Source organism: Ranitomeya imitator, chromosome 2 (genome assembly GCF_032444005.1).
Source record: "Ranitomeya imitator isolate aRanImi1 chromosome 2, aRanImi1.pri, whole genome shotgun sequence".
In the NCBI taxonomy this organism is placed as follows: domain Eukaryota; kingdom Metazoa; phylum Chordata; class Amphibia; order Anura; family Dendrobatidae; genus Ranitomeya; species Ranitomeya imitator.
The window spans coordinates 291,596,199-291,610,347 of NC_091283.1; the positions used below are offsets into that span (position 1 = coordinate 291,596,199).

Sequence of the window (14,149 nt, forward strand, 5' to 3'; positions counted from 1 at the left end):
TGCTGGGAATGCTGGGACATTATACAGTAATGCTATGAAGGGATCAGAGAATGACAGTATCATTGTATGTGTCAGGTTCCTATAAGGTGTCAGGATGTCGCTGTCTATTTCTCCATGGAGGAGTGGGAGTATTTAGAAGGACACAAAGATCTGTACAAGGACGTCATGATGGAGGTTCCCCAGCCCTTATCGCCAGGTAATAGACAGGACTAAATACACACGGCCTATAATTATCTATATGTAAATAATGAATTCAGTCCCTGTATGTGTTTCCTCCAGATCTATCCAGTAAGAGGACAACACCAAAGAGATGTCCCCGTCCTCTTCTTCCACAGGACTGTAACCAAGAAGATCCCATTGTTCCTCAGGATCATCAGGTAGATGCAGAGAAGGTGTCATGAGATCTCCCCTATGATGTGTAGACAGCTGTGAAGATCTTGTGCTCAGTTTTGTTTTATCCACCAGTATTATATGTTTTATACTTGAGTAATGAGAACGGTGGAGATGGCAGGATTAGAGCTGATGATAGATGTGACTTCTCCATCTGTCTGTGACTTTTACAATATTTGTTTCAGGGTGAAGATCTGACCCGTATTAATACTACAGAGACATATGCGAGGGGTGATGAGCGGTGTAAAGAGGAGATTCCTACATATGACTACCCAGGTGAGTAGTAATCACTAAATGCAGAGAAGTCACAGATTCTTCTCGGTCACCATCTGTGGCTGCTTTATTGGTGGTGTACATTTCAAAAACCTGACCGTCACATCCAAACATAGACTAAGTGTGAACAGGTGCTGAACCTAAAGTTGCCAACTCGTATATAGTTAAGTAAATAAGATAGCACACTGCAGCGCTAAAACATGCAAACATGAAACACAAAAATTGAACTGCATTACTGCACTAGAAATATGAAAAATGAGGGCGTTTAGCGCATAAAAATGGCCAATTTTATGTGTACCTGGTAGCCACATTAGGGCATCTCTCTTATACCAGGTCCTAAACTTGCCTTTCCTCGCTGACAATAAACGTCTCCATCTGAATGGGTACCTGTGAAACCTACTGAAGCCTCCGCCTCGAAAAACGAGAATCCAAAATCTTCTCAACCTCATATTCCAACTCTCCCTCAACCAACACCGGGGCAGGAGGGTCAACCGAGGGAACAACAGGCACCACATATCTCCGCAACAAAGATCTATGGAAAACATTATGAATGGAAAAAGAGGCAGGAAGAGCCAAACGAAAAGACACTGGATTAATAATTTCAGAAATTTTATAAGGACCAATAAACCGAGGCTTAAATTTAGGAGAAGAAACCTTCATAGGAACATGACGAGAAGACAACCAAACCAAATCCCCCACACGAAGCCGGGGACCAACACACCGACGGCAGTTAGCAAAACGTTGAGCCCTTTCCTGAGACAACGTCAAATTGTCCACCACATGAGTCCAAATCTGCTGCAGCCTGTCCACCACAGAATCAACACCAGGACAATCAGAAGGCTCAACCTGCCCAGAAGAAAAACGAGGATGAAAACCAAAATTACAAATGAAAGGTGAAACCAAAGTAGCCGAACTAGCCCTATTATTAAGGGCAAACTCGGCCAACTGCAAGAAAGACACCCAATCATCCTGATCAGCAGACACAAAGCATCTCAAATAGGTCTCCAAGGTCTGATTAGTTCGCTCAGTTTGGCCATTAGTCTGAGGATGAAACGCCGAAGAAAAAGACAAATCAATGCCCATCCTAGCACAAAAGGCCTGCCAAAATCTAGAGACAAACTGAGAACCTCTGTCAGACACAATATTCTCCGGAATGCCATGCAAACGAACCACATGCTGAAAAAATAATGGAACCAGATCTGAGGAGGAAGGCAACTTAGGCAGAGGTACCAGATGGACCATTTTAGAGAACCGGTCCCCAACCCAGATAACAGACATCTTCTGGGAAACAGGAAGATCCTAAATAAAATCCATGGAAATATGCGTCCAGGGCCTCTCAGGGACCGGCAAAGGCAAAAGCAACCCACTAGCGCGGGAACAGCAAGGCTTGGCCCGGGCGCAAGTCCCACAGGACTGCACAAAAGCACGCACATTGCGCGACAAGGAAGGCCACCAAAAGGACCTAGCAATCAAATCTCTGGTACCAAAAATCCCAGGATGACCAGCCAACACTGAACAATGAACCTCAGAAATTACCTTACTTGTCCATCTATCAGGAACAAACAGCTTCCCTACTGGACAGCGGTCAGGCCTATCAGCCTGAAATTCCTGAAGCACCCGCCGCAAATCAGGGGAGATAGCAGAAAGAATCACCCCCTCCTTAAGAATGCCAACCGGCTCAAGGACTCCAGGAGAATCAGGCGAAAAACTCCTAGAGAGGGCATCAGCCTTAACATTCTTAGATCCCGGAAGATACGAGACCACGAAATCAAAACGGGAGAAAAACAGGGACCATCGAGCCTGTCTAGGATTCAGCCGCTTGGCCGACTCGAGGTAAATCAGATTCTTATGATCGGTCAGGACCACAACACGGTGTTTAGCTCCCTCAAGCCAATGTCGCCACTCCTCAAACGCCCACTTCATAGCCAACAACTCCTGATTGCCGACATCATAATTGCGTTCCGCAGGTGAAAACTTTCTGGTAAAAAAAGCACATGGTTTCATCAAAGAACCATCAGACTCCCTCTGAGACAAAACGGCCCCTGCCCCAATCTCAGAAGCGTCGACCTCAACCTGAAAAGGAAGAGAAACGTCCGGTTGACGCAACACAGGGGCAGAAGTAAATCGGCGCTTAAGCTCCTGAAAGGCCTCAACAGCCTCAGAGGACCAATTTGTCACATCAGCGCCTTTCTTCGTCAAATCAGTAAGGGGCTTAACCACACTGGAAAAGTTGGCAATGAAACGGCGATAGAAATTAGCAAAGCCCAAAAATTTTTGAAGACCCTTCACAGATGTGGGTTGGATCCAGTCATGAATAGCCTGGACCTTAACAGGATCCATTTCTATAGACGAGGGAGAAAAAATAAAACCCAAAAGAGAGACCTTCTGAACTCCGAATAGGCACTTAGACCCCTTCACAAATAAAGCATTATCACGAAGGATCTGGAACACCATCCTGACCTGCTTCACATGAGACTCCCAATCATCGGAAAAAATCAAAATATCATCCAAATATACGACCATGAATTTATCAAGATAATTGCGGAAAATATCATGCATGAAAGACTGGAACACAGATGGAGCATTAGAGAGCCCAAATGGCATCACAAGGTATTCAAAATGGCCTTCGGGCGTATTAAATGCAGTTTTCCGTTCGTCACCCTGTTTAATACGAACAAGATTATATGCCCCTTGGAGGTCAATCTTAGTAAACCAACTAGCCCCCTTAATCTGAGCAAACAAATCAGTAAGCAAAGGCAAGGGGTATTGGAATTTGACCGTGATCTTATTAAGCAGACGATAATCAATACAGGGTCTCAAGGAGCCATCCTTCTTAGCAACAAAAAGAAACCCGCTCCCAATGGTGACGAAGAGGGCCGAATATGCCCTTTCTCCAAAGATTCCTTAACATAGCTCCGCATGGCGGCATGCTCTGGCACAGACAGATTGAAAAGTCGGCCCTTAGGGAACTTAAAATCAGGAATCAAGTTAATAGCACAATCACAGTCCCTATGTGGAGGGAGGGAACTGGACTTGGGCTCATCAAATACATCCTGGAAATCCGACAAAAACTCAGGGACCTCAGAAGAGGGGGAAGAGGAAATTGACATCAAAGGAACGTCACTATGTACTCCTCGACAACCCCAACTAGTCACCGACATAGTTTTCCAATCCAGCACCGGATTATGTTCCTGTAACCATGGAAATCCCAGTACAACAACATCATGCAGGTTATGCAACACCAGAAAACGGCAATCTTCCTGATGTGCAGGAGCCATGTACATAGTCATCTGTGTCCAATACTGAGGTTTATCCTTGGCCAAGGGTGTAGCATCAATGCCCCTCAAAGGAATAGGGCTCTGCAAAGGCTGCAAGGAAAAACCACAGCGCCTGGCGAATTCTAAGTCCATTAAGTTCAGGGCAGCGCCTGAATCCACAAATGCCATGACAGAAAAGGACGACAATGAGCAAATCAGGGTCACAGATAAGAGAAATTTAGGCTGTATTGTACTAATGGTAACAGACCTAGCGACTCTCTTAGTACGCTTAGGGCAATCAGAGATAACATGAGCCGAATCACCACAGTAAAAACACAGCCTATTCTGACGTCTGAATTCCTGCCATTCTATTCTAGTCAAAATCCTATCACATTGCATAGGTTCAGGACTTTGCTCAGAGGATACTGCCATATGGTGCACAGCTTTGCGCTCGCGCAGACGCCGATCAATCTGAATGGCTAGAGACATAGATTCGCTCAAACCGGTAGGCGTAGGAAAGCCCACCATAACATCTTTAAGGGTTTCAGAAAGACCTTTTCTGAAAATAGCAGCCAGAGCCTCTTCATTCCATTTAGTGAGCACAGACCATTTTCTAAATTTCTGGCAGTATAACTCTGCCGCTTCTTGACCCTGACACAGGGCCAAAAGTGTTTTCTCAGCATGCTCTACAGAGATAGGTTCGTCATACAATAATCCGAGCGCTTGAAAAAATGCATCTACATTCAATAATGCCGGATCCCTGTTTCAAGAGCAAAAGCCCAGTCTTGAGGATCACCACGCAGCAAGGATATGATGATTTTTACTTGCTGAATGGGATCACCAGAAGAACGGGGTTTCAAAGCAAAAAACAATTTGCAGCTATTTTTAAAGTTCAAAAACTTGGATCTGTCCCCAAAAAACAAATCAGGAGTAGGAATTCTAGGCTCTAGAGCCGGAGTCTGGAGAACATAATCTTGGATACTCTGGACTCTTGCAGCAAGTTGATCCACATGAGAAAACAAACCCTGAACCTCCATGCCAGAGCATATATCCTGCACCACCCAGATATCAAGAGGAAAAAAAGACAGAACAGAGCACAGAAAAAAAAATGGTTCAGAACTTTTTTTTTTTCCTTCTTTTGAGATGCATTTAATTCATTTTTGGCCACTTGTACTGTTATGATGCGGTGGTTTAGGAGCAACATGGAACGAGCTCTGAAGGAAGTGGTATCTGTACTGACCGCAGTCCCTAAGCTCAACACCACACTAGAAGTAGCCGTGGGATGTACCTGTCACTCCCTAGACATCTCGACACAGCCTAAGAGCTAACTACCCCTAAAGATAGAAGCAGGAAAACTATCTTGCCTCAGAGAAAATCCCCAAAGGATAGATTAGCCCCCCACAAATAATGACTGAGTGGAGAGGGAAAAGACATACACAGAATGAAACCAGAATGAGCACAGGAGTCCAGTCTAGCTAAATAGATAGGACAGGATGGAATACTGTGCGGTCAGTATAAAACACTACAAAAATCCACGCAGAGTTTACTAAAAACTCCACACCTGACTAAAGGTGTGGAGGGTAAATCTGCTTCCCAGAGCTTCCAGCAAGACAGAATTAATTCATACTGATAAGCTGGACAAACATAGAAAACACAGAACGGATAAGTCCACAATCTGTGGACAGAAAAGCGCAAGCAAGAACTTAGCTTAGCTGAACTGGTCAGGATAACAGGGAAATCCAAAGAGATGTGAATCCAACCAGAAACAATTTACAAGTGGCACAAGCTGAAGGAAAAGCCAGGCTTAAATAGCCGAGCAGAAACGACGATCAGGTGGAAGCAGCTGAAGACAGCTAACTCCAAGGAGCAGCCATACCACTAGAAACCACAAGAGGGAGCCCAAGAGCAGAACTCACAAAAGTGCCACTTACAACCACAGGAGGGAGCCCAAGAGCGGAATTCACAACAGTCTATGTTTGGATGTGACGGGAGGGTGCCCAAGAGCGGAATTCACAACAGTCTATGTTTGGATGTGACGGTCAGGTTTTTGAAATGTATTCTTTAGCCTTCTGATTGAGCACTCCCGCCTCCTAGCCACATGTGTTTTAATTACAGCAGGTCCAATACCCCTCCACAGAGAGAGAGAATTTTAGTCTAGGAAGAGGTTTCACATGTACCCATTCAGATGGAGACATTTATTCTCAGCGAGGAAAGGCAAGTTTAGGACCTGGTATAAGAGAGATGCCCTAATGTGGCTACCAGGTACACATAAAATTGGCCATATTTATGCGCTAAACGCTCTCATTTTTCATATTTCTAGTGCAGTAATGCAGTTCAATTTTCGTGTTTCATGTTTGCATGTTTTAGTGCTGCAGTGTGCTGCCTTATTTATTGGTGGTGTAGTCCGGCAGTATCACAATCGTGCGATCACCATTTGGCCTCCCGACCACAACATTCTCCTCCACCCAAAACTGTTCAAATGACTTTGTGCATTGAAAGCCTTTTTATATAGAGCTTACAACCTGGAGGATCCACCTACCCCCTGAGATTAGAAGATGCTGGCCGTTACCTGCCCAGTTCTGTAAACTACAAAGCCAAATGACAACGTACAGTAGAATGTGCTGACAAGTTAGAAAATCACTTGAAGGAAAATATTATGAAGGGCCTGTAAGAGAAAGCAGAGCGCAATGATGCTGTTGGCTTCCTAGAATCCTGATATCTTATTGGATGAATCTACCTTCTCCCCCTTCTGTGCTGCTGAATGTGTTCATATGGTCCCTACAAGACCAGGTCCAGTCTTTCTGACCATAGTTACATAGTTACATAGTTATTAACGTTAAAGGAAGCCTATAAGTCCATCTAGTTCAACCCATAGCCTAACCTAACATGCCATAACATGTTGATCCAGAGGAAGGCAAAAAACCCCATGTGGCAAAGAGTAAGCTCCACATTGGGGAAAAAAATTCCTTCCCGACTCCACATACGGCAATCAGACTAGTTCCCTGGATCAACGTCCTATCAAGGAATCTAGTGTATATACCCTGTAACATTATACTTTTCCAGAAAGGTATCCAGTCCCCTCTTAAATTTAAGTTTAAATTTAAATTTACAACATCATACGGCAGAGAGTTCCATAGTCTCACTGCTCTTACAGTAAAGAATCCGCGTCTGTTATTATGCTTAAACTTTTTTCCCCCAAATGCAGAGGATGCCCCCTTGTCCCTGTTTCAGGTCTATGATTAAAAAGATCATCAGAAAGGTCTTTGTACTGTCCCCTCATATATTTATACATTAAAATAAGATCACCCCTTAGTCTTCGTTTTTCCAAACTACATAGCCCCAAGTGTAATAACCTATCTTGGTATTGCAGACCCCCCAGTCCTCTAATAACCTTGGTCGCTCTTCTCTGCACCCGCTCTAGTTCAGCTATGTCTTTCTTATACACCGGAGACCAGAACTGTACACCGTATTCTAAGTGTGGTCGAACTAGTGACTTGTATAGAGGAAAAATTATGTTCTCCTCATGAGCATCTATGCCCCTTTTAATGCATCCCATTATTTTATTTGCCTTTGTAGCAGCTGCCTGACCCTGGCCACTGAATATGAGTTTGTCATCCACCCATACACCCAGGTCTTTTTCATTGACGGTTTTGCCCAGAGTTTTAGAATTAAGCACATAATTATACATCTTATTACTTCTACCCAAGTGCATGACCTTACATTTATCCCCATTAAAGCTCATTTGCCATTTATCAGCCCAAGCTTCTAGTTTACATAAATCATCCTGTAATATAAAATTGTCCTCCTCTGTATTAATTACCCTGCAGAGTTTAGTGTCATCTGCAAATATTGAAATTCTACTCTGAATGCCCCCTACAAGGTCATTAATAAATATGTTAAAAAGAAGAGGGCCCAATACTGACCCCTGTGGTACCCCACTGCTAACCGCTACCCAGTCCGAGTGTGCTCCATTAATAACCACCCTTTGTTTCCTATCCCTGAGCCAGCTCTCAACCCACTTACACATATTTTCCCCTATCCCCATTATTCTCATTTTATGCATCAACCTTTTGTGTGGCACCGTATCAAAAGCTTTTGAAAAGTCCATATACACTACATTCACTGGGTTCCCTTGGTCCAATCCGGAACTTACCTCTTCATAGAAACTGATCAAATTAGTCTGACATGAACGGTCCCTAGTAAACCCATGCCGATACTGGGTCATGAGGTTTTTCCTCCTCAGATACTCCAGTATAGCATCCCTTAGAATTCCCTCCAGTATTTTACCCACAGTAGAGGTTAAGCTTACTGGCTGATAATTTCCGAGTTCAGTTTTTGTCCCCTTTTTGAATATTGGCACCACATTTGCTATACGCCAGTCCTGTGGTACAGACCCTGTTATTATGGAGTCTCTAAAGATTAAAAATAATGGTCTATCAATGACTGTACTTAATTCCTGCAGTACTCGAGGGTGTATCCCATCCGGGCCCAGAGATTTGCCAATTTTAGTGATTTTTAGACGCCGCCACACTTCCTGCTGGGTTAAGCCGGTGACATTTAATTGGGAATTTTTATCACTAGTCATTTTTTCTGCCATGGGATTTTCTTGTGTAAATACTGATGAAAAAAAGTCATTTAGCATATTGGCTTTTTCCTCATCCTCATCCACCATTTCATCCAGACTATTTTTAAGGGGGCCAACACTATCATTTTTAGTTTCTTACTATTTATGTAGTTAAAGAATATTTTAGGATTATTTTTACTCTCTCTGGCAATGAGCCTCTCTGTCTCAATCTTTGCTGCCTTGATTTGCTTTTTACAGAATTTATTTAATTTTCTGTATTTATTTAATGCCTCCTCACTACCTACTTCCTTTAATTTTCTAAATGCTTTCTTTTTGTCACTTATTGCGCCCCTTACAGCTCTATTTAGCCATATTGGGTTCCTCCTATTTCTAGTATGTTTATTCCCATACGGTATACACTGTGCACAGGTCCTATCCAGGATGCTAATAAACGTCTCCCATTTTCTTTGTGTATTTTTATGTCTCAGGATATCGTCCCAGTTAATTGCACCAAGATCCTCTCTCATCCGTTGGAAATTTGCCCTCCTGAAGTTTAGTGTCCGTGTAACCCCTCTACTACACATCTTATTAAAAGATACATTAAAACTTATTATTTTGTGATCGCTATTTCCCAAGTGACCCCCAACCCTTATATTTGATATGCGGTCTGGCCTGTTGGTTAATATTAGGTCTACTTTGTTTTTATCCTCAACACCATTAAATGTGCAGTGAGGCCAAGTGTGAATTTCCCTTTATCCTGATTTATCAATTTGTATTAAAACTAACTAGGAAAACTATTACGTTTGGGCCATGATCTATCTCTAAGCTGTGTGTGGCTGACGGCTGTAATATACATTTATTCACACCTGCAGGAGATGTGTTGCCTCGAGCCCTGGTTTCATGGATTCACATTGCGTCATAAATTCCATTATGTTTTCAATCCTAAGAAATTCAGATTACTGCACAATTTCTCCTGAAATGGGGACCAATATTATTTTCTCTAATCTTCTGTTCAGGATTCACAGTAGCTCCAATGGTCCACCATGAATGAATGTAACTCCGGTTTACTGTTGGAGTTCTCCCCTCGTGCATATGTTGTTGTTGCTGGGGATGTAACATAGAATCATTTTTTTGTTCATTCTGTATAATAATTTGATTGTGGTGGGATTGTCCTGCCTCACTTATGTGAGTCTATAACTCCCTGATAGTCCTGGTGATGAAATCTGTCTTGTGGTTGTTGTTTAATCTGTATTTGTAGTTTTCAGTTAATGAGATACTCGTGCTCAGGAGTCAAGGCTGTGGGCGGGGCTGCGGTGGTCTGTGGGCGGGGCTTTATGTGGTGTTCTGATTACATATACATCTGTATTGGTTTATGACAGGTCACTGATCCCTCACTGACCTGCCCCCTATTTTACATAATGCATATAATAGCGTTGATATTATTGTTGATAATGCCATTAATATTGTGGCTATTGTGAGGCTTAGAAAAAAAAATTACATCCAGCAAAATAACACCGGCAACACCTGTCTAGTATCGTCTATTTCTTATTATCGAGGATACTGCTCAGGTGCCGCCATCGCCGGTGACATTTTGCTGGATGTAATTTTTTTTCTAAGCTTCACAATAGCCACAATATAATAGGCATTATCAACAATAATATCAACGCTATTATATGCATTATGTAAAAGTGGGGGGCAGATGACTTAGGGATCAGTAACGTGTCTTAAGCCAATACAGATGAATATGTAATCAGTGCACCACATAAAGTCCCGCTCACAGCCCCTCCCCGAAGCAGGAGAATCTCATTAACTGAAAACTACATATACAGATTAAACAACCACAAAACAGATTCCATCTACCAAGGTATCATTGTAATCAGTATAATGGCGCCGACCTGTCAGTGTCTGTAGGTTACTGTGCACAGGTTCCCTGTAAGACATCTCAGCTCTGCAATATTGTACACAGTTCTCTTTAAATGCCTAATATTTCTTCTTGAAACTCATTTGGCAAAAAAATTGGATCTTATAATAGTTTAGATTGTTAAGTCACCACGACCCATACGCTAATTACACCAGACGTCTCACCACTAGTTACTCATTTATTACTGACTAGATGGTGGCCCGATTCTAACGCATCGGGTATTCTAGAATATGTATGTATGTGTGTATGTATATAGCAGCCACATAGTATATAGCACAGGCCACATAGTATATAGGAGCCATGTAGTATATAGCAGACAAATAGTACGTGTGCTATATACTATGTGGCTGCTATATACATACATACATATTGTAGAATACCCGATGCGTTAATACAGGCCACGCAATATACAACAGTGGCCACGCAGTATATAACACAGCCCAAACAGTATATAACACAGTCCACGTACTATATAACACAGCCCACGCAGTTTATAGCAGCCACGCAGTATATAACACAGGCGACGCAGTATATAACACAGCCCACGCAGTATATAACACTGGCCACGTAATATGTAGCACAGCCCATGCAGTATATAGCAGCCACGCAGTGTATAACACAGTCCACGAAGTATATAACACTGGCCACGTAATATATAGCACAGCCCACGCAGTACAAAACACAGCCCACATAGTATCTGACACTGGCCACGTAGTATATAGCAGCCACGCGGTATAAAACACAGTCCACGTAGTATACAGCAGTTGAGGGGTTCAAAAGAGGAATGGATGTCTTTTTGGAGCATAACAATATTGTATCTTACAGTTATTAGATTCTTTAGAAGGACGTAGATCTGGGATTTATTCTGAGTGAGTATAGGATGAACTGGATGGACAAATGTCTTTTTTTGGCCTTGCTAACTATGTTACTATGTAATTATCAAACTCAACAGTCTTCATCCATATAATTGTCTAAGGGGTACTTCCCTCTTTCTGTCTGCAACTTCCGTAACGGACATCCCGCGTCGCTGATTTGTTTCGCCAGCTGCCTGTCATGGCTGCCGCGATCAATCAGCGACAGACACAGTCCAATTAGTCCCTCCCTACTCCCCTGCAGTCAGTGCCCGGCGCCCGCATACTCCCCTCCAGTCACCGCTCACCCAGGGTTAATGCCAGCGGTAACGGACCGCGTTATGCCGCGGGTAACGAACTCCGCAATCGCTGCTATTAACCCTGTGTGTCCCCAACTTTTTACTATTGATGCTGCCTATGCAGCATCAATAATAAAAAGATGTCATGTTAAAAATAATAAAAAACCTGCTATTCTCACCTTCCGACGCAGCGCGCGCGGCTGCCACCAGCTTCCGTTCCCAGAGATGCATTGTGAAATTACCCAGAAGACTTAGCGGTCTCGCGAGACCGCTAAGTCATCTGGGTAATTTCGCAATGCATCTCTGGGAAGGGAACATGGCGGCAGCCGCGCGCGCATCACCAGAGCTTCGCTGGATCCCGGCGGGTGAGTATATATCTATTTTTTATATATCTATTTTTGGCACGCGCTAGCGATGTGCCGGTGTTTTGTGATGCGCCTCGGATGCTGCTTGCAGCGTCCGCGGCGCGCCCGAGGTCCGTTCCCCGCTCTCGCAGATCGGGGATCTGCGAGAGTGGGGACGTTAAACGCGACCCTGAAAAAGACATTGCGTTAGCGCAATCTGCTTAGCGCTAAACGGATTGCCCTAACGCAATCTGAACCTAGCCTTATAATCTATACACACGTGGTCAAAATTGTTGGTACCCCTTGTTTAATGACAGAAAAACCCACAATGTTCACAGAAATAACTTGAATCTGATAAAATTAATATTAAAAAATCTATGAAAATGAACAAATGAAACTCAGGCATGGCTTTTCAACTATGCTTCCACAGAATTAAAAAAAAATTTGTCATGAAATAGGCCTGGACAGAAATGATGGTACCCCTGAAAATAATGTGACAAAATGGACATGTTAAATCAAGGTGTGTTCACTAATTAGCATCACAGGTGTCTACAATCTTGGAATCAGTGACTGGGCCTATATATAGGGCGTCAGATGCTCACTATGCTGTTTGGTGACATGGTGTGTATCACACTCAACATGGACCAGAGGAAGCAAAGGAAAGAGTTGAAAATTATAGACAAACATGTTAATGGTAAAAGTTATAAGGCCATCTCCAAGCAGCTTAATGTTCTTGTGACTAGAGTTGCACATATTATTCAAAAATATATTATCCATGGGACTGTAGCCAACCTCCCTGGACATGGCCACAGGAGGAAAATTAATTACAAATCAAAGAGACTGGTAATACGAATGGTACAAAAAAAAAGAGCCCAGAAAAACTTCTAAACAGATTAAAGGTGAACTTCAAGCTCAAGGAACATCAGTGTCAGATCGCACCATCCGTCGTTGTATGAGCCAAAGTGGAATTCATGGGAGACAACCAAGGAGGACACTATTGTTGAAAAAAATTATAAAAAAGCCTGACTGGAATCTACATGTTGACAAGCCACAAAGCTTGGGAGAATGTCCTATGGACAGATGAGACAAAAATTGAACTTTTTGGCAAGGCACATCAGCTCTATGTTCAAAGAGTGGAAAAATGAAGCATATCAAGAAAAGAACACTGTCCCTACTGTAAAACATGGAGGAGGCTCTGTTACGTTCTAGGGCTGCTTTGGTGCATCTGGAACAGGGTGTCTAGAATCTGTGCAGGGTACAATGAAATCTCAAGACTATAAGGGGATTCTAGAGGGAAATGTGCTGCCCAGTGTTAGAAAGCTTGGTCACAGTCACAGGTCATGGGTCTTGCAATAGGATAATGACCCAAAACACACAGCTAAAAACACCTAAGAATGGCTAAGAGGAAAACACTGGACTATTCTGAAGTAACTTTCTATAGAGCACTGACTAAAATCCTATTGAGCATCTTTGGAAAGAGCTGAAATATGCCATCTGGAAAAGGCAACCTTCAAACACGAGACAACTGAAGCAGTTTGCTCTTGAGGAATGGGCCAAAATACCTGTCGAAAGGTGTGGAATTCTCATTTTCAGTTACAGAAATCGTTTGATTGCAGTGATTGCCTCAAAAGGTTGTGCAACAAAATATTACGTTTAGGGTACCATCATTTCTGTCCAGGCCTATTTCATGAGGTTTTTTTGTTAATATTTAACAATTCCCCCTTTTGAGGGTGACAGACATTAATTGGAACCATTAAAGTAGATAATTTAATCATTAGAATAATAAGATTTTTTTTCCTTTTCTTTTTCTTTGGCAAAATAATGTCCATAATAATAATATCAGATTATTATTATATGTACTCAATAACATAATGATGTGAATTCATGTTATGGTAAGCCGTGACCAATATATATATAAAATGTATAATTATACTCCCCTAAATCTAAATCGAAGCAACACAGGTCTGATCATCATCTGATGTCATCTGGTCTTCAGTCTTCTCCTTAGTTCTTTTAAAACACAGTCTTTTGATGATAATTCCTTAAAAAAATAAAATGTAACATGTAGATATTGTAGAGACCGTGTGTCATGTGTCAAAGTCCATAAATTCAAATGTTGATAAGAAAAGAAAGTAAGAAAAACAAAGAAAACTAATCTATCCAATAAACTTTATTAAACAAAATAAGGATAAAAGACTGACACAACACCCAGACCCCTCTAAATGGGGGTGGGTCAATTAAAAAACCTGG

At 42.4% G+C, this 14,149-nt stretch overlaps 1 protein-coding gene across 1 annotated transcript in view; it reads left to right on the forward strand.

The window, feature by feature from the left end:
• Nucleotides 1–14,149, forward strand: part of LOC138663260 (zinc finger protein 605-like) — a 75,874-nt gene that overhangs the window by 10,440 nt on the left and 51,285 nt on the right. The window contains exons 4-6 of the mRNA XM_069749432.1: nucleotides 76–196; nucleotides 280–377; nucleotides 576–666. Of these exons, the coding sequence (XP_069605533.1) occupies nucleotides 76–196; nucleotides 280–377; nucleotides 576–666 (310 nt within the window). The remainder of the gene's footprint in view (nucleotides 1–75; nucleotides 197–279; nucleotides 378–575; nucleotides 667–14,149) is intronic.